The sequence below is a fragment of the Rhipicephalus sanguineus genome, chromosome 2, assembly GCF_013339695.2.
Source record: "Rhipicephalus sanguineus isolate Rsan-2018 chromosome 2, BIME_Rsan_1.4, whole genome shotgun sequence".
NCBI lineage: Eukaryota > Metazoa > Arthropoda > Arachnida > Ixodida > Ixodidae > Rhipicephalus > Rhipicephalus sanguineus.
In genome coordinates this window covers 51,659,990-51,682,468 of record NC_051177.1, presented here as the reverse complement: position 1 = coordinate 51,682,468, position 22,479 = coordinate 51,659,990, and the positions used below count along the sequence as shown (strand labels likewise).

Here is a 22,479-nt window from a genome sequence, read left to right as displayed (position 1 = left end):
CCGATTTTTTTTTTTTTTATCGACGACAGAAGAAGCCTGTTTTCACGTTTTTCTTCCGCTTACTCCAAAACAATGGCTGCTTGTCTGTCACTTCTATGAAATCACCGGATAGATGATAACGACGATGGTTTTGCTGATATGTTTGTGCCTTGAAGTCAGTGAACGTCCGAGGACGGTTTCCCATCCACCGGAGGTTGTCGCTACGAAGGGTGTCCACCAAACAAAAATACGTCCGAAATCTTTTTCGTCCGTGCTGAGAGCAGCGAAAACAACGACGCACCAACAAAAAAATAAGTCGATGGTTGTTCGAACCACCGGGGCAATTCACGAACAGCGCATTATCGGGATATAAAATCATGCCGAGGGCGGTGCATTTGATCACATATGCAGGAAAGTGGCCAAAAGGGCAGGACCCGGATGCACAAAAAGCATATTACGCTAAAGATTTTCGTAAGAAAATATTTCAGCCAACCACGATGCTGGACATATCATTAACGAAGCCGGTTGACCAATGGGAAAGCGCACTTACGAAAGGGAACCTTTGTGGATTCGGCCTCAGGTTTTACAGTGAACGCAAAAGCGCACGACGCAGACGAGCGAGGCACAACCAGCACGAATTGGAACTAAATTTGCTCGCGCAGAGAATAAAAACGCATGGTCCCTTATGCATTCACCTAAGATGACTCGAAGACGAAAGCCATCTTCTTTTTTCTCCTCCGTCGATGGGTCGATCGTGCCCGCCACCCCCCGAAAGCTTTGTGCACCTAGGTTTTGCATTGCCTCCGGGATCGGAGGCACCTCACCTGGTTTTGCACTGCCTCCGTGATCTGCGCACTTTCGACGAAGTTACGATGTCATGTGATGACGGCATCATGTGACGTCACGCCAAAATTTGTGACGTCATGCTGAAGTCATGCGGTGACGTCATCTCGTGATGACGCTTTTTCGCATCACTCGATGGTCCCCGACGCTGCGGGACACGAGACGCCGCCGACGCGGGACGTCGACGGTCAATTTTCGCGTTCGATGAGGCATCTTAAGACTTTCGCCTTAATATATGCGACAAATGCACCACGTAAGGAGAGATGGAAGACAAAGAAGAATACGAGTGTCTCGACCGTCTGCGCTCCCATATTCACCCTGAATTGGTCAAATATATTTCTCCACAAATTCGCAATGAGGTAAGAAGCTTCCGTTTAATCGGGGAACACAGTGAATAAGCGAAACAAGCCAGATTTTTCAGCTAAAATCTAGCATTTTTTGTGAACGAGAAAGCTGGAGCGATTCTTCTACAAAAACATTCGTTTGCCGACGGACCGAACTGGCTATTTTTGCAGCATGCAACACTTTGGCACGCTGCAGCTAAGATAAAGCTTTTTTTTATCTTAACTCGTAAAACTTACGGAGGAGGAGGAGAGGTTGAGGAAAGGAAAAGGCGCAACTTCTGCAACCCTAATTTGGAGCACGGTGAAGGAGCGCGCTTGCAACTTTTTGTGCTCGTTATTGCCCTCCACTTCTCAAGTCTTTTCCAATTGAAGCCCCGCCACGGTGATCTAGTGGTTATGGTGCTCGACTGCTTACCCGAAGGTCGCGGGATCGAATCCCGGCCACGGCGGCTGCATTTTCGATGGAGGCGAAAATGTTTGAGGCCTGTGTACTTAGCTTTAGGTGCACGTTAAAGAACCCCATGTGGTCGAAATTTCCGTAGCCCTACACTACGGCGTCTCTCATAATCATATGGTGGTTTTTGGGACGTTAAACCCCAGATATTATTATTATCTTTTCCAATTGCAGTGCTGCTGCTTTTTCGTTTGCTTTTGAAGGATTCCACATATCTTGCTCAACATTGTTTTGACCACATCGCTATTCGCTACCGCTTGAGCTAGCCTTTTATCTGCCGTGCTGCGTCAGCTATGCTGTGTTTTTACTCGATACCTTATATCTTTCTTTAGTCTTTGTTTAACACGCAGTCGCTATCAGTATTATTTGCCGGTCAGGAGCGCGTCATGTACTGCGATTGGAATTGTGTGTGAAAGTAGCGGGGGAAAAAAAAACGTGGCTACACTGGTCGTCATTGTTCGCGTATACGTTCATTTACATTTTATCCCGTAAACACAGGCGCAAGCATGGACTCACAGATTTGTTTGGGCGAAGCCTGCCTACAACGCTGCAAGAAACGTGTGAACGACGGTGTTATCAAACCTATGTATTTCAGCACAGGTCATTGCTAAAATCATTATGCCATAATGGCAGTGCCTCGTAATTATATCGAAACGTAAAGCACGTAAAACATCAGCAGTTATTATGATGGCACTTTTTTTTTGTGTCAGGCGTTCTGTTGTACACTCCCATCGGTACTTTTTTTTTTCTAAATAATACCGTCTCCTTTCAACGAGCATCAAAGCTTTACACTGAAAAGTGATAAAAATTGCTTCAGAAATAAATAAGTACAATATGAGATTGCGTTAGTGGAACGAAAACGAAGTCGATATTTTTATTTAATATTTTTTTAATCATGAAAAATTTACTTGATCATGCGATTGTGTTTTAAAGCAGTATGGCGCACGTAAAAAGTGTGAAATAAAATCGACGTTCATTTACCATGTGTAAAGGCCCTCTAAGCCATTTTGACAAGCTTTTAGTCATTTTATATGTAAGTTCATGAAAACTATCTACATACGAGTATTCTATCAGCGGAAATATGGGTATATATTGAACTCTGCCCTTAGAGGTATTCTGTATACGCCAGAGATCGAACGTGTACATAGTGGCTCTGATTATCAGATTTTTTTTCTATTCTTATTATTTTATTCTTTCTTGCTTTCTTGTTTTTATGTGTGTTTTCTTTTTTCAGTATCGATATCATGATGTAGGAATAGCCGGCTATAACGTAGCCTGCCTTCTAATGTTTTCATATGTAAAAATACACAAAGAAAATGTTTGAATCGTTTGCATAAAACGAGCTGCAGAGAAAATGATAAATATTTCGCATTTTGCTGGAACATGTGTCTCGTGACTCGTTACCGCGAATGGAAACATGTGAAATGATGGATTCGTAGTCGTAACTATAGTTGGAACCAGATACCACTTGGAATTAAAATTTCTACCACAACCTCTTCGAAGACTTCGTTGGAGCACGTTCCAAATTAAGCTGACATCTCTGCAGCGCATAAAACAGTGTTCTATTGTTTCGGGTACATCACTCAGGCTACAATTGATGGGCTGCGCGAAAATGTCTCTCGAACGTATATTCAAGTCCTGACAGACAAGGTCTCACAATAGGTCTCTCCTTCCAAACTCTGGCTTTGAAACGTCTGGCAAGTGCGTCAGGTGACAATTACTTGCATCGTTCCTTTGTAAAGCGCATTGAGACGAAGTGAAAATTATAGACTGCACTGTTCTCGCAACGGTTACCTAATTGATTGATTGATTGATTGATTGATTGATTAATTAATTAATTAATTAATTAATTGATTGATTGATTGATTGATTGATTGATTGATTGATTGATTGATTGATTGATTGATTGATTGATTGATTGATTCAAATAACTTTAATGAGGTCCTGAGGGACGATCCCTACAGCGCGCAGTGGGCGACTCCCATGTCGGGACCGCCATGCCAAGCCTGTCGGCCTCTTCGCGGGCCTGCTGGACAGCCCAAAGCTGGTCGGCCAGGAGCGGGCTGCGGATGGCCGCCTCCCACCTGGCCATGGAGGAATCGGGGCTTGATTTAACGCTTCTCCAGAGCATGTGTGCTCATGTGGACTTCTCCCCGCATGCGGGGCACATGTTATCCGAATAGTTCTCAGGATATATATTACACGCAGTGTGCTACAAAGATTGGGTATGTCTCCGTCCGTAGCAATCCAAACGTAAGCGCCTGAGGCCTATTGAGTTTCGAGTGAGGAGGAGGGCATTCTCTCCGCGCAAGGTAAAAGTGTCTCGTAATTTCATTGTATGTAGCGGACGCGTCCCTGGCGTCCGAAACCTCGTCCTCGTCGAGCCCGATGCCGGCGCGGTCAGTGAGCGTGCGCACGGCTGCGTGGGCCATCTCGTTGAGGTTCGTGGGGACACCCGCTATGTGCCCGACATGTGCGGGGAACCAGATTAGCGAACGGTGTTTCATCCTGTTGGGTGCGACTCTTGAGTAGGCGCAGGACTTGTTCGGAGATTACACCGCACTCGAAGGCTCTGATTGCCGACCTCGAGTGGCTGTATATGACCTCGTTGTTGGTGTCAGTTATTGCAAATGCGATGGCCACCTGCTCGGCTATTACCGGGTCGTTCCTTCGTATGGATGCACAGTTTGTGAGCCGCCTCTTGTCGTCCACGACGGACACGGCGAAGGTGCGCCTCCCGCGGTAGGCCGCCGCATCAATGAAACTGGCCTTGCGCTCTTCCATTTGTTTAAGTATATATATAGCGGTGGCTCTGGCCCTCCATCTGCCCTTGTTGTGTTTGGGATGAACGTTTCTCGGAATCGGAGGACCAAGAATTAGCCACGCACGTACTTGCCGACAGCGTCATGAATTAATTGTACCCTTTAAAGGGCGCGATCAGAAAAAAAACTAATTGCGAATTTAAAGCGCTCAAATGCCAAAGGAACGTTGTGCGGCTGTAATGCCAGATAATTTATCTGGCAAAGAACGACAGAAGTTGTCGCAATATGATTTGTAATGGGATTCATTCCGAATCATAGAACAACTCACGTGTACTAACCACGATTTTGATTGGCTGTAGTAGGTACGTGAAATCGCGTTGTTCGCGTTTAGTCGACAGTATGGCATCATGAATAACGCGTGTTTCTTCGCAGGCACTAATTATACATGTTTGCGACAGGGGAAACGGCAAAAAAAAAAAAGCTATTACTCTGTAGGCGTTAAGCCGACATGCATATTCAAGTTGATAGCACCTGTCTCAGCTAGACGAACAGGGTCAACGATATTGTTGTTGCTGTTGTTGTTGAATCAGTACAACAACGATAATAAAAACAAGGCTGACCGTCTTCGGCTTGCTGAAGAGAGATGTATATTGCCACGCCCGCTTCTTCTTTTATTTTGATGTGTTCGAGTTTGACCAGCAAGGACGGTTATCAACGCTCGACGCTGGCCGTGAAGCAGTGTTCGAGGGGCTTCGCGATTTTGGTGGGTCGTTTTGTTGGGATTGCGTGCCGCACGCGAATGTTCCAGCTTTGTCGAGAGATAACGCCGCCACCGGCGATGTTGCTGGAGAGTTCCATGGCGCCTGTGTGGGGGGCCGGCGCGCTTGGCCGCTTGTCGGTTGATCGACGGTCGACGCTCTGTCCGCCGCTATCAGTGTGTTGCTGTAGATTGACTTACAGTTTCCCGGCCACAAGTTCGGCCAAATAAACAGTTTCATCTCGAACGTGCTGACTGCTGTCTTCGTCGTCACGACCACGTGACATCTGGTGGAGGTGCTGCTTCATGATCCGGACGCCACCGCGGGGCGCTGACCCAAGCCCAAGCCGAGAAGAAGACGACGCTAAGGACAACCCGGATCCTCGAACCAGCCGCCGGCAGAAGGGACTACAACCAGAGTACGGGCTCCTTCCCGAAAACACCAGGCAGCCGAAGACCGTCACATCGACCGCCGAGACGATGACAGACCCCCTGCCACCTACAACGGTAGTGATGCAACAGCCAAGGGAGCCACCGACTTTCCGTGGATCGTCGTTTGAAGACCCGGAGAGCTGGCTGGAGACGTACGAGCGAGTCGCCGCCTTCAACCACTGGGACACTGAAGAGAAGCTGCGCCACGTCTACTTCTACTTAGAAGACGCCGCGAAGACGTGGTTCGAAAACCATGAATCGAGCCTTCAATCCTGGGACCTCTTTCGGACGACGTTCCTTAATACCTTCGCGAGCATCGTCCGCAAGGAAAAGGCCGCTGCTTTGCTGGAGACAAGAGCACAGCTACCGAATGAGACGGTCACCATCTACACGGAAGAGATGACGCGACTTTTCCGCCTGGCTGATGCTGCGATGCCTGAGGAAAAAAAGGTCCGCTTCCTTATGCGGGGAGTGAAACAAGACCTCTTTGCAGGATTGGTGCGGAACCCACCGAAAACTGTCATCGAATTCCTAAAGGAGGCTACAACAATTGAAAAATCCCTCGAGATTAGGACGAAGCAATACAACCGCTCAACCCTGTCGACAGGCTACACAGAAGCGCACTCGCTAGGCACCGACGACCTACGGGAAACCATCAGAGCGATAGTGCGGGAGGAGCTGCGCAAGCTGTTGCCTTCAGCGCAGCCTCAAGTGGATTCGATCGCCGACATGGTGCGCGAGGAAATCCAGCAGTCGCTGGGCACCCCCGATGCAGCGCAGCCGCAGCTGCAAGCAATGAACTATGCTGCAGCAGCCCGACGCAACGCCCCCGCTCCTCGTCCACGTCATGACGCCGCGCCGCCGCAGCAGTTCGGCCGCCAGACGCCGCCGCCGCCACCACCACCAACGCCCTACCGTCCTCCTGTCGCCCGGCGCTATGCCCCGCGCTATGCCCCAAGGAAGACCGACGTTTGGCGCGCCCCTGACAACCGCCCGCTCTGCTACCACTGCGGGGAGGCCGGCCATACCTACCGCCGCTGCCAGTACCGTCAGATGGGGCTACGCGGATTCGCCGTCAACGCGCCGCGCCCCCAGCCAGGCGAACGGCCTCGCGACATCGACGACTTCCTCACCGGAACACAGTGGCAAGAACGACGACCTTCCCGCTCGCCGTCGCCCGGCCGCTACATGTCACCGCACCGCCGGCAGTACACTGGCCCAAACCGGGGCCGGTCGCCTAGCCCGTATCCGGAAAACTAAGGGCAGCAACCGATGGAGGTGCGGTTGCTGCACGACGAAATGCCGAAGATCCTCCGCGGCCGCCGACGACGACAACGCGAGGAGACCTGCAGAACACGACGCGAAGCAGACGAAGTCCTGCCGATGAAACCTCGCGGACCGAAGTAGACCTGACGACGCAACGGGGAAGCAGCGGAACAAACCGACGTAGCCGTGACCCCACGCCACGACCTAACTGCAACGCGAGACGACGAACTAGCGACCTCGACGTTCTTATCGACGGCCACAGCGTCACAGCTCTCGTCGACACCGGAGCCGACTATTCTGTCTTCAGTGGACCGTTCGCCACCAAGCTGAAGAAAGTAAAGACCGCTTGGAGTGGACCCGAAATCCGGACAGCTGGAGGCCACCTGATAACGCCGATTGGTGTCTGCACGGCGAGAGTCACCATCAATAACCGGACTTATCCTGCGAGCTTTGTAATCCTACAAAATTGCTCTAGGGATGTGATACTTGGAATGGACTTCCTAAGTGACCACGGCGCCGTCATCGACCTGAGATCTGAGTCGATAACGCTAACCTCAGACAAAGCGCTCCCGCCCCACGCGACGCCAGGGAACCATGCATTGAATGTGATAGAAGAGCAGGTGACCGTTCCGCCCCGCTCCAGCGTCATTATTTCCGTCGGCACCGAAAAACCTGCGAACCTTGAAGGCGTCATCGAGGGCGATCAGCAACTACTCCTGAACCGTCAAATTTGCGTCGCAAGAGGTATAGCCGAACTGCGTGACGGTAAAGCAAAGGTAGTGCTGACAAACTTCAGCCACGAATATAGGCACCTCAACATTGGTACGACGGTTGCCTACATTGACGAATGTGTAGCCGCCAGCGATGCTTTCGCCCTCTTCGATGCTGCCGAACCTGCTTCGACGAATAGAGGTCCCGAACCGGATTTTGACGTCAACCCGAGCCTTGCGAAGGTCAAACAAGACCAGCTCAAAACCCTGCTCCTGCAATACAAGGACTGTTTCTCGTCGTCATCGCGGGTACGACAAACGCACCTTGTTAAGCACCGCATTATAACAGAAGAAGATTCTCGACCACTCCGTCAGAGCCCCTACAGAGTTTCGACTCGAGAGCGCGACGCGATAAAGAAACAAGTCGACGAGATGCTACGCGACAATCATCATCCAGCCGTCCAAGAGTCCGTGGGCGTCACCCGTGGTGTTAGTGAGGAAGAAGGACGGGACACTGCGCTTCTGCGTTGATTATCGGCGCCTGAACAAAATCACGAAGAAGGACGTGTACCCCCTCCCACGGATAGACGACACCCTGGATCGACTTCACAACGCGACGTACTTTTCATCGATGGACCTCAAGACCGGCTATTGGCAGATCGAAGTAGACGAGAGAGACCGAGAAAAGACGGCTTTTATAACACCCGACGGCCTCTTTGAGTTCAAGGTCATGCCTTTCGGTCTTTGCTCGGCACCTGCGACGTTCCAGCGCATCATGGACACTGTACTGGCCGGATTGAAGTGGCAGACGTGCCTTGTGTATTTGGACGACGTCGTCGTGTTTTCCTCGACCTTCGACGAGCATCTCCGGCGGCTCGAGGCAGTACTTCAAGCAATAAAGGCCTCTGGACTGACCCTGAAGCCAGAAAAGTGCCGATTCGCGTACAACGAGCTCTTGTTTCTGGGCCATGTGATCAGCAAGTCTGGAGTGCGCCCAGACCCGCGGAAAACAGCGGCCATCGCCGACTTCGCGCCTCCCACCGACAAGAAGGCCGTGCGCCGATTTCTCGGCTTATGCGCCTATTACAGACGCTTCGTCAAAAACTTTTCACGCATCGCCGAACCACTGACGCTTCTCACGAAGACTAACGTGGAATTCAGGTGGGAAACGGAGCAAGTGCAAGCATTTGAGGAACTTAAACGACGCCTGCAGACGCCACCCATACTTGCCCATTTCGACGATTGCGCCGACACTGAAATACACACCGACGCTAGCAGCGTAGGACTCGGTGCCGTCCTTGTGCAAAAGACTGACGGGCTTGAAAGGGTTATCAGTTATGCTAGCCGGTCACTATCCAAGGCAGAAGCCAACTATTCCACAACAGAAAGGGAATGCCTTGCCATCATCTGGGCTACGTCAAAGTTTCGCCCCTACCTCTATGGCAGGCCCTTCAAAGTTGTCAGTGACCATCACGCCTTATGCTGGCTAGCTAACTTGAAGGACCCTTCAGGTCGTCTCGCACGATGGAGTTTGAGGCTTCAAGAATTCGACATTACCGTCGTGTACAAGTCCGGACGAAAACACTCTGACGCCGACTGCCTCTCTCGTGCCCCCGTCGACGCGCCGCCGCAAGACGACGACGATGACTGCTTCCTCGGAACTATAAGTGCCGACGACTTCGCCGAAAGGCAACGAGCCGACGCGGAACTGGGGGGCCTTATGGAGTACCTCGAGTGCAAGACCGCCGTTGTTCCGAAGGTATTCAAGCGAGGACTGTCGTCGTTTTTCTTACGGAACGGCGTTCTCCTGAAAAAGAACTTCTCGCCACTTCGAACGGACTACCTTCTTGTCGTGCCCTCATCATTGCGACCAGAAGTCCTCCAGGCCCTACACGACGACCCGACGGCTGGACACCTTGGTGTTTCCCGCACCCTCGCCAGAATACAGGAAAAGTACTACTGGCCACGCCTTGCTGCCGACGTCGCCCACTACGTCAAGACTTGCCGAGATTGCCAGCGACGGAAGACACCGCCGACTAGGCCAGCGGGACTTATGCAGCCAATCGAACCACCTCACCGGCCGTTCCAGCAAATCGGGATGGACCTACTGGGGCCGTTCCCGACGTCGACTTCCGGCAACAAGTGGATCGTCGTAGCGACTGACTACCTCACCCGCTACGCGGAGACGAAGGCCTTGCCCAAAGGCAGTGCCGCCGAGGTAGCAAAGTTCTTCGTTGAGAACATCCTCCTGCGTCATGGCGCCCCAGAGGTCCTCATCACCGACAGAGGTACGGCGTTTACTGCTGACCTAACTCAGGCAATACTGAGATACAGCCAAACAAGCCACCGCCGGACCACAGCGTACCACCCACAGACCAATGGCCTCACCGAGCGGCTAAACAAGACCATCGCCGACATGCTGGCCATGTATGTCGACGTCGAACACAAGACGTGGGATGCCATCCTTCCGTATGTGACCTTCGCATACAACACGGCCATGCAAGAAACGACGCAAATGACGCCGTACAAGCTGGTCTACGGAAGGAGCCCGGCAACAACGCTCGACGCAATGCTACCAACCGCCACCGACGAAGACGATCTCGACGTTGCCGCCTATTTGCAACGCGCCGAAGAAGCTCGACAGCTCGCCCGCCTGCGCATCAAGAACCAGCAGAGGGTCGACAGCCGTCACTATAATCTTCGACGACGCCACATGGAGTACCAACCCGGTGACCGTGTGTGGGTCTGGACGCCGATACGCCGACGCGGGCTCAGTGAAAAACTTCTTCGGCGATACTTCGGCCCATACAAGGTGCTTCGACGTCACGGCGCTCTTGACTACGAGGTCGTCCCGGACGGCATTACGAACTCCCAGCGACGCCGCGCACGACCTGAAGTCGTCCATGTCGTGCGCCTTAAGCCGTTTTTTGCGCGTTAGCGAACCTGAGAACTCTACTTTTTCCTTTGTTATTGTAATTTATTTGTGCATGCGCTTGTTTTTTCCTTTGCATGTTCTGTTGCAAGCATCGGGACGATGCTTTTTCAGAGGGGGGCAATGCCACGCCCGCTTCTTCTTTTATTTTGATGTGTTCGAGTTTGACCAGCAAGGACGGTTATCAACGCTCGACGCTGGCCGTGAAGCAGTGTTCGAGGGGCTTCGCGATTTTTGTGGGTCGTTTTGTTGGGATTGCGTGCCGCACGCGAATGTTCCAGCTTTGTCGAGAGATAACGCCGCCACCGGCGATGTTGCTGGAGAGTTCCATGGCGCCTGTGTGGGGGCCGGCGCGCTTGGCCGCTTGTCGGTTGATCGACGGTCGACGCTCTGTCCGCCGCTATCAGTGTGTTGCTGTAGATTGACTTACAGTTTCCCGGCCACAAGTTCGGCCAAATAAACAGTTTCATCTCGAACGTGCTGACTGCTGTCTTCGTCGTCACGACCACGTGACAATATGTGCATGTGCTATACGTCTTCTTCGCGAGCGTCTTTTATTTATTTATTTATTTTTTGTCTCGTGAACCACAGTACGGAAGAGGAAACGTGATCAAGAGACAGCGGAAACTCGACTCTCATACACGGGGACAGAAATGGCACTAAAAAACGATGTGCCCTGAGGCTACGCCTCCCGTTTGTTTGTCCAACTGCGCAGAACACGCAAAGAAACCTTTTGTCGCTTGGAGCGCAAATATAAGACGCTAATGATGAGAGCACGGTCCCTGACGCACTCATGTGCGTCGTATACCGACTCAACGAGACCGACCGATCGGCCGCTTTGATTGCCTGCGAGGCACGCCTCTCGGGCTCCCGCATATGACGTCACAACGGCGAATTGCGGGCGCAGCTGTACAAAGATGACACAGTTTCATACCATCTGCGTCTGCTTCGAAGCTTATAGTCTGAATTTTTTAGAGGCCATGGCGTTGGATAAAATGGGCGTCTTTCGGCAACGCCCTGTTTCTTGCTAAAGTTGCGGGCTCGATTCCCAGCCACAGCTGCCACATTTTGGAGGAGACGTAAACGCCAGTGCACCTAAACTGGGAGGAGCGTAACGGTGATTCATCATTGAGATAGATAAATAAATAAATAAATAAATAAATAAATAAATAAATAAATAAATAAATAAATAAATAAATAAAATCACAGGGTCGCTTATGCATTCGCCTAATACCGGTGTCACACGCTGCACTACTGATCGCGATTAAGCCCGATGTGGATCAAATTTCTCGACTGTGGTTGGCTCCATTCTGTAGCTTGTGAAAAGGAACCAATCAGGATCGAGAAACTAGAAGCGGATCAGGCCCGATCGCGATCGGAAGTGACCATGTGACACCGGTATAAGACGACTCAAAGGCGAAAGCCATACGGCGTAATTCATCCCCACTTTACGAAGCGAAGTGCCCACTACTCGTCGGTAAGGCAATATGTCATAAAGTTTCTCACACTCTACGCAATATGTGCACTACGTTGCGTCACACTGTGTTGATGCTGTGGCTGATGACGATAATGATAAATGATAGCTCAGCCCTTCGCAGTGGGTGGGCGGCTTTACGCCACCCATTCGTTACGCAATTTACACGCTGGGACGCCTGGTGCAGTTCTCGCTCCAGCCACGTAATATTACGTCTGTTAACGTGACCCGTTGCCGACATGGTTAGTGTATATAGGATCTTTATCCGTAGAAGTTTCGTGCGCTGGCGTGGCACTGCGGTAGAATGCTTGACTGCCACGCAGGGTGCCCGGGTTCGATTCCTGCTCGAACACTGGTTTTATTTCAACAGCGAAGCTGTTTAAGCTGGCTGTTTCGTGCACCCCATCAGAAAACTGTCATCAACGGGTATGTGCCACAGAAATTGAGCAAATCCCACTAGTCACCACTGGTTCATCATGAAAGAGAGACAGGAAAAGCTATAGAAAGAAGGAAAGAGAGACAAAAATAGAGAGCAATAATGGGAATACAGACACAGAAAGAGAGAGAGAAAGAAGCAGAAGAGAGAGAGATAGAAGAAAAAAGATCACGAGAGAAATGAAGATAAAAAGAGCGAGAAAGAAATAGAAATGAAGAAATAGAAAGAAACATATACAAAATAGAGATACGAAGAGAAAGAAAAAAGAAAGAAATACTGAGAAACAACGAAGGCCGCCCCAGTTGCACTCTTCCTTCAGGCTTGGAACGACTAGTGCGAAGCTGCCAATACCAGGGAACGGGAAGTTTGATAACGGCGGCTGCGAGAAGAGCCCGAGGTGATGAAAGCCATGCGCCAACGACGACGCGCCCTAGCTGCGAACGCTCGGTGCTGGAGTTTGTACATCCGCGTCGGGACTAACCTATGGCTATAGCCTATAGCAAAAACCTAGAAGCAACCCGATTAGACTTCAGAATCGTCCAGTATCGCTGTTTCGAGCCTTGCGCGACTCGGTGCAAGCTACGCCATTTTAACGCGACAGCGTTAGAGAGCGCGTTTCGCAGAAATGCCGCCGTCAGTGTCGCTTGTGAGCGAAAAATCGCCCGTGACCCAAAAAGTTAAGAAATATGTAAATAAAATAAAAATCTTCGGTCCCTTTGAGGATCGAACCCGGGTTGTTTGCGTGGCAAGCAGGTCTCCTACCGCAAAGCCACGATCATTACTTGCAACTGCTTCGGGAAAAAAAAAAAGACTACATAAATGTCATGTAGTGGACGTAGTCTCCTTAACGCATTTTGTTCGACAGCTACGTGTCACGACGAAAATGAACCCATTCGTCGATTTGTAGGCGCATTGGCGAGGCCGCCAAACCACGTTTTTTCTCAGTGGGCCCGAAGCCGCGTTAGTTTTTGTACCGCACGCCGCGTTTCTCAAGGCCAACGCCTGATGAGGCAGCTGAGGCCTTCGCCTAATAAATATGTGCCAGCGTGAGAGCCGGCGTTGAGGTTAACTGTCACCCTTCTCTACAACCACCGGTGTCTTTTCCAGCATCCGCAACAGGATGAAAGGATGGAGAGAGAAGAGGCGAGTTTCTTGTAACAACGGCTGACGCGACCAGGAACTCAGTGGCGTTACTGGCGTTGCCCCTCGCTTGTGCGAAACATGAGATTACGTTACGTTGGCGCTAGCCCCTAGCGACCTTTTTTTTTTAAATGCGGAGCATTTCTTAGACGCACCTGCGGCGTCGGCCGCCGTCCACACCCCCACTGCGCATGCTAGGCTCGTCTCGTGCCGGCCGCAAGCCTCTCCTCTCCCTCCCTCTCTCCTCTCCGTCCCTCCCGCCTCTCGATCGAACGCGGGTGGTGTGTATATAAGCGGCGGAGCGCGCGTTCGGAATAGGTGGATAGCAAAATGACGTCTTCCGGTTCGATGCCTAGCTCTTCGCTGTTTCAAGGTGTGTGCCGTTCAGTGTAATCGGGGAGAAAACGCGTACTTTCTGCGACGGGGTTGTTACCAGTTATCTTGCCTCCTCCCCGATTACACTGAACCGCACACAACTTGAAGCAGCGAAGAGCTGAGCCTTGACGGTTCCTAGAACCGGAAGTGCCGTTGCAGACGACGCGCCGTTTTGCTATCCACCTATTCAGTCAAGGGTTTCTTTACTTGGCTTTCGCTTGACTTGACGCTTTGCTTGACTCGAGTAGATGCGATGGAAGCAACAGTACCTTCAATCAGCGTCCCACCACTCGTTGAAGGCAACGTTACCCCACCCTCACTGTCGTCGGCGTCAACAACAGCAAGCAACGCAGAAGACAAGGCTGCGAAGAGACGAGCATACGACGCTGAACGCAAGCGTTTGAAGCGAGCTGCGGACCCGGAACTTTTTTATTCAAGAAGCACACTGGAATTTGCCCATAGCCGACCGGAAGTTGAGCGTTGGCTCGAATGTTATGAAACCCCAATGGAGATTAGACTCGTATAAAAAGGAGGTGATGATTCAAGTTAAGCGTTGCCTATATGATACATATGATATCGGAGCATAAGCTTAGTTAAGATAAGGACCGATTAACTGTTGGGATAAATAATGAAAATTAATTGAATGAGTTCGAGGAAAGAGAATGGGAGGGGAAAATGAGGGTTGTCTTGTGAACAGCTGGGATTGTTGCGCCGTCTGGCGGAGCAGATCTCAACCACGTGCTTCGTTCCACGTGGCCTCTGCGATCCACTTCGGCAGTTGATTGCGGAGGCGACGCACGCGCAGCTTACTCATCAAACGCGTTTAAATTAATTGAACGAGTTCATTGAAAGAGCAGACTGTTTCCCTGTGGGTATGGGTCATCTTCATGACACATACCCACTACAGAAGTCTTCTTTTACACTCTAAAGCTTACCCAAGTGAACCAAGAGTTCACCAAACGCTATATTAAATAGTTCCGATTCCACTAATATCTGGGCAATTACTGACTCTCTCACTTTCACATCTTTTTCTTTTATTTTAGGCCATGGCCTTGGTTGATTATGACATCATAGCAGTGTCATCAGTTTCGCAGACATTTATAAGCTGAACACAGAGTTTCCGGCACTTCTTTCTCTGTACAATGGTCATTCATGTGCCCATTCGTCACAGAGACAATCGCATGCATGGATACATTCTATTAGCGTGTGTGTGTTTCATTTTATAGAGCACAGCTGCACCTTTGCCATTTGCCAAGTCCGCAGGAGGTCCCCATTTCAAAATGGGCACACGCCTCACTGACACAATATCTTTTTGTACTTTTTTTTTTTTTTTGCCTGCGCTTCAATCCCGACTCGGTTGCAGAGAGCACAGCTGCTGCGCCTCAGTATAGAAGCAGTCATGCATCGGTACTGATGTGCCGAGTGCAGGCACTCAGACATAACAATGCGTCCTTACTTTTTTTTTTCCGTCAAGCGATACGTGCCGTCACTCGCCCAGAAACAAAGAGCTGCTCATCACAAAACAAATATAAAGTAACTTTATTCAAAAAGTAAAGATAATTGGACGCACGCAGGCGTGGTGTCACGTGATCTCAACCCCCTCCAGAGCAGAGCTCACGCTGAGCGGAACACAGGGCGTTTTCTCGCCAACGCGGCGTAAGGTTTAGGGAGATAAGTACACGTCCGCGTAGACAAAACGATAGCGTATCGCTACGCAAGGAAACAGGGGGGCGTGGCGCTTTTTCTTTTTCTTAACAGCTTCGTTTCAGCGACGACAGTGGAGGGGTTGGGGTGAGGGGGTGTTGACTGGCAGTGCGTCGTCGTTTAACACTTGTCAAGTCAAGACAGGATTCCATGTGACGATACCGAACCGCTTGACGCAAGACCTCGGGTGGGAGAGGGAGGAGGAGAGGTGGAGGGGGAGAAGAGGAGGCAATTGGATGCCTGCCGTCCCGGTAGTCACGTGAGCAGCAGGCGTTCTTTTTTCGCTAGCTCAGGCCACAACTATAGCTGGGTGTTTGTTCGGCGAGTGTTTGCGCTCTTTCCGGAGCGAGTTGCGCATGATGGAGTCCGACGTCACAGAGAGTGCTCGACTGAATCAGGTGAGAGGCCATTATCGCTCGTCATCGAAGGCCACACGCCTCGCATTCTCGGGCCCTCGTCGTAGCAATCGTCGCCGATCGCTGGGCGACCATTTCGCTTGCGCTGGATGGATGCGTCCATGACTGATTTATGACGACTGATTTATAACCACCGCTTCAATTTTTATTTCGCGAAAGTTTAACGAAAACAGCGGAGCATACGCGAGCGACACGTCTGTGCAAGCAGCCGTATTTTCTCGAATTTAAGCCATGCTCTACAGCCCGCCCTGTTATTCCCTCGCTATTGAGGCTGACGAGACTAAAAGTGAAATTTGCGCATGGGAAATTAGAAGAGGTATTTCGACTTTGGCGGATGGGGGACTAGCTGTCACACATCCTGGGATTACACTAAATTAATATATCCCTTCAGTTATCGGTTCGAAAGAAGGGGAATTGTTCGAGGGGCTCGTATCTTTGTTATACACTGATTTCATTGGTCATGTATAGTTTGACTGATAAACATGAATTGCTGCTACTAGAATTTACTATTATTATTAGTGGTGGTGGTGGTTGTCGTAGTAGTAGTAGTAGTAGTAGTAGTAGTAGTAGTAGTAGTAGTAGTAGTAGTAGTAGTAGTAGTATATAGAAGCAGAAGCAGCGGCAGCAGTAGTAGTAGTATAGGTGTGCGCAGGGTTCCCCTTCAGGGGGGCGAAGGCGGGCGAAGGTTCATCGCAGCGCCCCCCCCCCCTTTCTATTAAATCAATGTATGGGGCAGACTTTTGTGCCCTATTTGACGTATTTGTCAATAAATAAATAAATAAATAAATAAATAAATAAATAAATAAATAAATAAATAAATAAATAAATGTGGCCAGCAGGTTGTAAACATCACTTGCGAAGAAAAAGGATCCCTAATTCACCCCCCACCTTTTGCCTTTGTCTTGAAGACAATATCTGCCTGGGGCACTTTCACACACACTGTAATTGGTCATGTCCAATTTATGGCTGAATCAACTGCTTCACTTAGACTCGTACAACTAGCCAGAGGCATAAGTTACTGGGGACAAGTGAAGTCTTCTCCATCTCTCTGAGGCCACATACCTTAGGAGTCCTAACTAGCGGGTTAATTTTGTTCTTTGTAATAATTGTTGGTGTTTTACGTCCCAGAACCACGATATGACGCCGTAGTGGAGTGCTCCGGAAATTCCGACCAACTGGGGTTCTTTATGCGCACCTAAATCTAAGTACACGGGCCTCCAGCATTTTCGCCTCCATCGAAAATGCGGCCACCGTGGCCGGGATTCGATCCCGCGATCTTCGGGTCAGCAGTCGAGCGCCATAACCACTAGACCACCATGGCGGATCATTATGTTCTGGACGTGTAGTACACGGCTATAGACTGAACATGCTCAGACAAACTTCCATATCCTTATCTCAGTGTCAGAGTTATTTTGTGTATCTTCACTCAATGCACAATTAGAGCGGCTTGTGTCCTTTCCTCTTCCTTCACCATACTCCGGACAAATGGGAAACCTGCGCCTTTGCTACCAGCACCGGCTAATTTGGGCTGAATTGGTGTTAATGTTGGCTTGGGTTGGCTAATGTTGTATATACGCTGTCATAGCAACAACACTGGCTTCGTTCAATCAAACGTTGGTTCAATCTCAGTCCATTGATTGCGTTGTCCACAATTTCTTTCTTCTTCTTCTTCTTCTTATTCATCTTTCGACGATACCACGCACCTTACGGTTGTGCCGCCGAACTCCCCCAGTATTTCTTTTCCTTTCACTGACACGCACTTTGAACGACGCACTGTCTCGGAAACCCGTTCATCGACAAACGGCCCCAAACGACCCGATTTTTTCCGCGAGCTTTGAAACGCGTTCACAGTCGACGCGGAGCATTGTTGGTTCTTTTAGCGCCTAGACGAGAAATCGCCATAGTGAGTTTGAAAGCGCAGATGGCTTTCAGGCATTTCCTTTCTTCTTCTTCTTCTCTCTCTCTCTCTCTCTCTTTTTTTTTTTTTTTTGCGCGCCTCACTGGATTGAAAGAACCGACGCGAGCGGTTGTTCGCTCCCAATCAGCGCGGCAGATGCTGCACTTGTGTCGAAATGTGATTCTGCCTCAGGGAAAAAAAAAACTGAAAGAAAGATTCAGTCGTTGATTCGAACGCTATGTAGCTATGCCTTCGGGCTCTTTCCTTTCCTTCTTTAGCTTTCTTAAAGACAGAAAAATAAAAGCAGACATATTTCTTGAAATGACTTGTGCTGTTTGTACACAGTGTTCTTTTCTTACACATCCCGATAAAGCATAGCCACGACGGTGTTGATTTTGTGTGTAAATTCCCAAACGAAAATGCTTTTTTGTATATTCATGGCGTGGCATATGCAAAGCACCAGTCTCGTGCCCCGGGCGAACGTTTCTCAATATGCGGAGAGCCGTGAGTTTTTGCACATACAACTTCAAACGAGCTCAGCAGTGAACTGGCGAACAAAATACCACTGAGAAGATAAAAACATCCAATGTTTTGTTGTTGTTGTTGCTGTTTTGCCTCTTATTTATAAGAAGTTGGGGTGGCGGGGTGCATCGCGGCAACTGACAGCGGTTGATTAGCGGCTACGCGCTGCTATGCATAAGAGCTCGGGTGCGATTCCCGGCCACGGCGGCCACATCCCCGTGAAAACGAAAAACGCCCGTGTGCTTAAATTTATGCGTACGTTAAATAAAAAAATGCCCCCACCTCCCCGAAGGGAATCGTGAGGAAATGCGAATGCATTTCTTGCGCCGAGAGTACACGGCGCAGTAATATTAATGGCGTAAATTAATGACGAGACGAGGACTTGTACCGTAACCATTTATTTACACATTCATCAGCACCTGTTTGTGTTGTCATTGTACCTGACGGCCATAATTTCAGCCTTGTGGTCGCCGTTGGCGTTTCACAGCGGCGTCTCGAGCACACATTTCGAGAGGCGCCCAGCCAGCGGACGGGAGAGTGGGGCGCAGGGAGGAGAGAGAGCGAACGGCGAGAGAAGGAGCGGCGAAGAGAAGAGCGGTGCGGAGCCGGCGCGCGCCCGCGCAAACCGCGGTGAGGAGGCGGAGCGCGCGCAGTCACGTGGGGTGTGACGTCGCTGCGCCGTTGCTACAGACGCTCCTCTCCTTTCCTCGCGCCGTTGCTATGGGACGGCGGATTCAGGGTCGCTTATAAAGTGCATTCGCACTTAAAAACTCCAGCTGGTCAAAATTAATCCGGGGTACGTCACTACGGCGTGCCCCGTAATCGTATCAGTCCGCCGTCGTGGTGCAGTGGTTACGGTGCTCAGCTACTGACCCGAAAGTCGCGGGTTCGATCCCAGCCGTGGCGATCGCATTTCAATGGAGGCGAAATGCTGCGTGCACTGTGCGATGTCAGTATACCTTAAAGCACTTTAAACCCAGATGTTATTATTAATATCATGATCGTAACGCGATTCTGACACCTAAAACCCCAGCAATTTGCTTAATGTTTGACCGTGGCTATATATACATAGACCGGTGATAAAAATTTTCAAAAGCATAAACATGTGTCAACCATAACTGTCATCTGCCTGACTCACCGGCAGTGGCGGAACATCACCGACCAGGGCACCGGATCAGCGATCGCTATGTAAGGAAACGTGACGCATGGACTATTGTCGGAATGAATGTACCGATACAGTCAAATCGCGACATCAGGGACTGGATGTATGTAACCATTCCTCAACTTTACATACGATCATTACGTCAAATGCTACGTGTGCTTGAAATCCTTAGGTGTACTGCTACAACTGTGAACAAGGAACCACCGTGTGGATAATGAAAAGTCGGTTACTTTCGTTCTCAATTACTCACTTACGAACTGAACAACCGGTGAGATGCGGGCTATCTGGTGCTCATTCTGTGAGGCGCCGCTTATAGCGCGGCCAAATACAGTATGCGGCCCTTCGTGAGATAAAATGAAGCACAACTCACTACCCTCATCGAGCAATGTATAGTGTTCCCCTAGTTTATCCATAATTTACTGTTGTTCTTGTGAGTGGCTTCGCATTTCTGAATCTCTTGCTTTGCGCTTATCTATCTATCTATCTATCTATCTATCTATCTATCTATCTATCTATCTATCTATCTATCTATCTATCTATCTATCTATCTATCTATCTATCTATCTATCTATCTATCTATCTATCTATCTATCTATCTATCTATCTATCGCGGCCGTAGACTGCTTAATATTAGTATAAATCGTCCCCATTTCTTCCATTAGCTTCAATGCTTGTGAGGTTCAATAGTTAGTTTCAAGGGGAAGCTAACCGCGTTCTCATTGAAGAGTACTCTTCATCGTCTTCTTTCTAAACAACCAAACACACCTAAGGTCCTGTCTTGGATGAGTGGCGAGACTCTTCGAGCGCTGCAGTGTTAATGCGTGCCACGCCCCTCGTTCGGGACCTTGAACCCTTCATGGGCCGGAAAGGTGAGGGGCGTCGTGTCGGCGCCTGGCGCGGGCGGTGTTGTGCATGCGGGCGAACGGTGACAGCCAAGTCCGCCCCGCCTAGGTGTCCGAGACAAACCCTCAAGACAAAGGCAGCAGCAGCCATCACCAAAGCAAAACTTCGCCCTTTCTCGCCACTCACTACGAGAACAGCAAGAGGGTCGTAGTTAACTTGCATGTACGAGAGCATGCCAGGTCGTGAGCAGCCGGTGTTCCTTAATCTCTCTTCACGAGCAGTGCAAACATTTGTCTTCACGATTTTTTTTTCCTCTGTTGTAACCACGGCGGAAACGAAACAACAGCGGAAATTGGGCTTTGGATGAATGCAGTCCCCTCCAGACTCAATTTCTATTCATTCACTTGGCAAATGTGATGTGTGTATAGCGTTAAATTCATCAAATTTATGCCATGTTCGTCTGGATTTTAATTCAATTTGCTGCTGTAACGACGGCAGTGGCTATCTTTTCTTTACATTATACTCGTAATTCTCGCATACAATAAACAATTAGTGTATGTGTTTCGAGTCGGTGATTTCATTCTTTTTACGCAAAAGCGCGATATGATCGACTGCGCAATATACAGATATTGATATACTCCGTAATTACCATGGCACATCAGAAAATCTACATAGCAACGTCCTACGTCCCCTTAACTTTATCGCAACGACGCGTCCAGCGCCTTGTAATAAATTATTGGAAGTTTGACGCAGTCATCAATACTCGATCGCAGTTCGCGCCTGAAGGGGTTAACAGGGATGCGTAAATTGAAAACGTCAATATTAGTGCAGTGCTTTTGCGCAATTCATCGATATATCGAAGAAAGTGAGCGCGCAATTGTAGATCTAGCAACATCGCGCGGTTTGCTGTCGTATTTCCTTACCATGACTACTCAGCACGAACCCGGTCAATCGCTGAGAGAGAGAGAGAGAGAGAGAGAGAGAGAGAGAGAGAGAGAGAGAAAGAATAAACATAATTATTCCAAGAATAACGCACGCTTCGGAGAGGCGCCCTTAGTGACTTGAGCTCATGCCGAGTCCGGGGCCCTTCGCGACCAGCCTTAGCTGATCCTCGATGTTGCAGCGGGCCAAAACAAAACTCTTTGGTGGGGTAAGGATGAAGAAGGGGGGGAAGGGGGTGGTTGAGTGGAGATTGTCTGCAGGCTCTTGTTGCTTTATTTCAATTCGTACATAATGAATGACGTGATATCGACGTCACCGCCCCGAGCAGAGCGCGGCAAGATGGTGTATACGGGTGCGGATGCGAAAGGACAAGCGTGATTTCGCTTTGGTATTCTGCACCATCTGTTGTCCAGCAACCAGCACACTGATCTCTAAGAGCAGTCTACACTTCTCTCTAGCCTGTCCTTGAGAGGCCCGGTGAGGCCGAAAGTCGACCGGTCCATCCTCGCTGTCATCTGCTGTGTAGTGGACGGATGAATAGATAGAAGCTGTAAGAACTAGCTTTGCTTAGTTTGCCGGTAATTACTCCTCGTGACCGAGCAGCCGTTCACTTCCTCCAGCTCGTAGCTACTTGAAGAAAACAAAAATTTCTGCGCCACTGCCGCTACTGAGTGCTCCCACCGCGTGCATGCAACACGTCATCGTCACGTGACCTTTTTTTTTTTTATTTCTCACGAACGCGTCCGTCAGGCGTTCGTGCATCTAACATCATTGAAGCTTCAATGTGCGAACAGCTTAGCGGGTTCGGTGTACATGGCTGGTTACATCTGACGTCACGTGCTCTATACAGCCTCTACAGTTCTGCATGGTATTACCGAGAATAGAGCGCAGATGGCGGATCACCATCTGTCTCGTCGTCGCGTGCTTACTAATTCATCGAGTGACCTTTTTCTTTACCGGCGCGCCAAAGTGTACCGGCAACGCTCGTTCATTCTACGCAAGCCCCTGACACGCCTCATCGCGCCCAGCGGTCTCCGTCCTTTTCCCGGCGCGACTTCCTCCTTCCTTTTGAACTTGAAGACGCGACGC

At 49.9% G+C, this 22,479-nt stretch overlaps 1 protein-coding gene across 5 annotated transcripts in view; it reads left to right on the top strand.

Moving 5' to 3' along the window:
• The window catches only part of LOC119382942 (phospholipid-transporting ATPase IA), a 128,583-nt gene that overhangs the window by 3,990 nt on the left and 102,114 nt on the right, over nucleotides 1-22,479 (top strand). For 2 of the 5 annotated variants that reach the window (XM_037650866.2, XM_037650867.2), the window contains exon 1: nucleotides 15,939-16,006. The exons of 1 other annotated variant lie outside the window; for it this stretch is intronic. In XM_037650866.2, coding sequence (XP_037506794.1) covers nucleotides 15,965-16,006 — 42 coding nt within the window. In that variant the 5' untranslated portion in view covers nucleotides 15,939-15,964. Of the gene's footprint in view, nucleotides 1-15,925; nucleotides 16,007-22,479 lie in introns of those variants that run through there. 2 more of the 5 variants (XM_037650859.2, XM_037650865.2) reach the window with 2 other exon arrangements.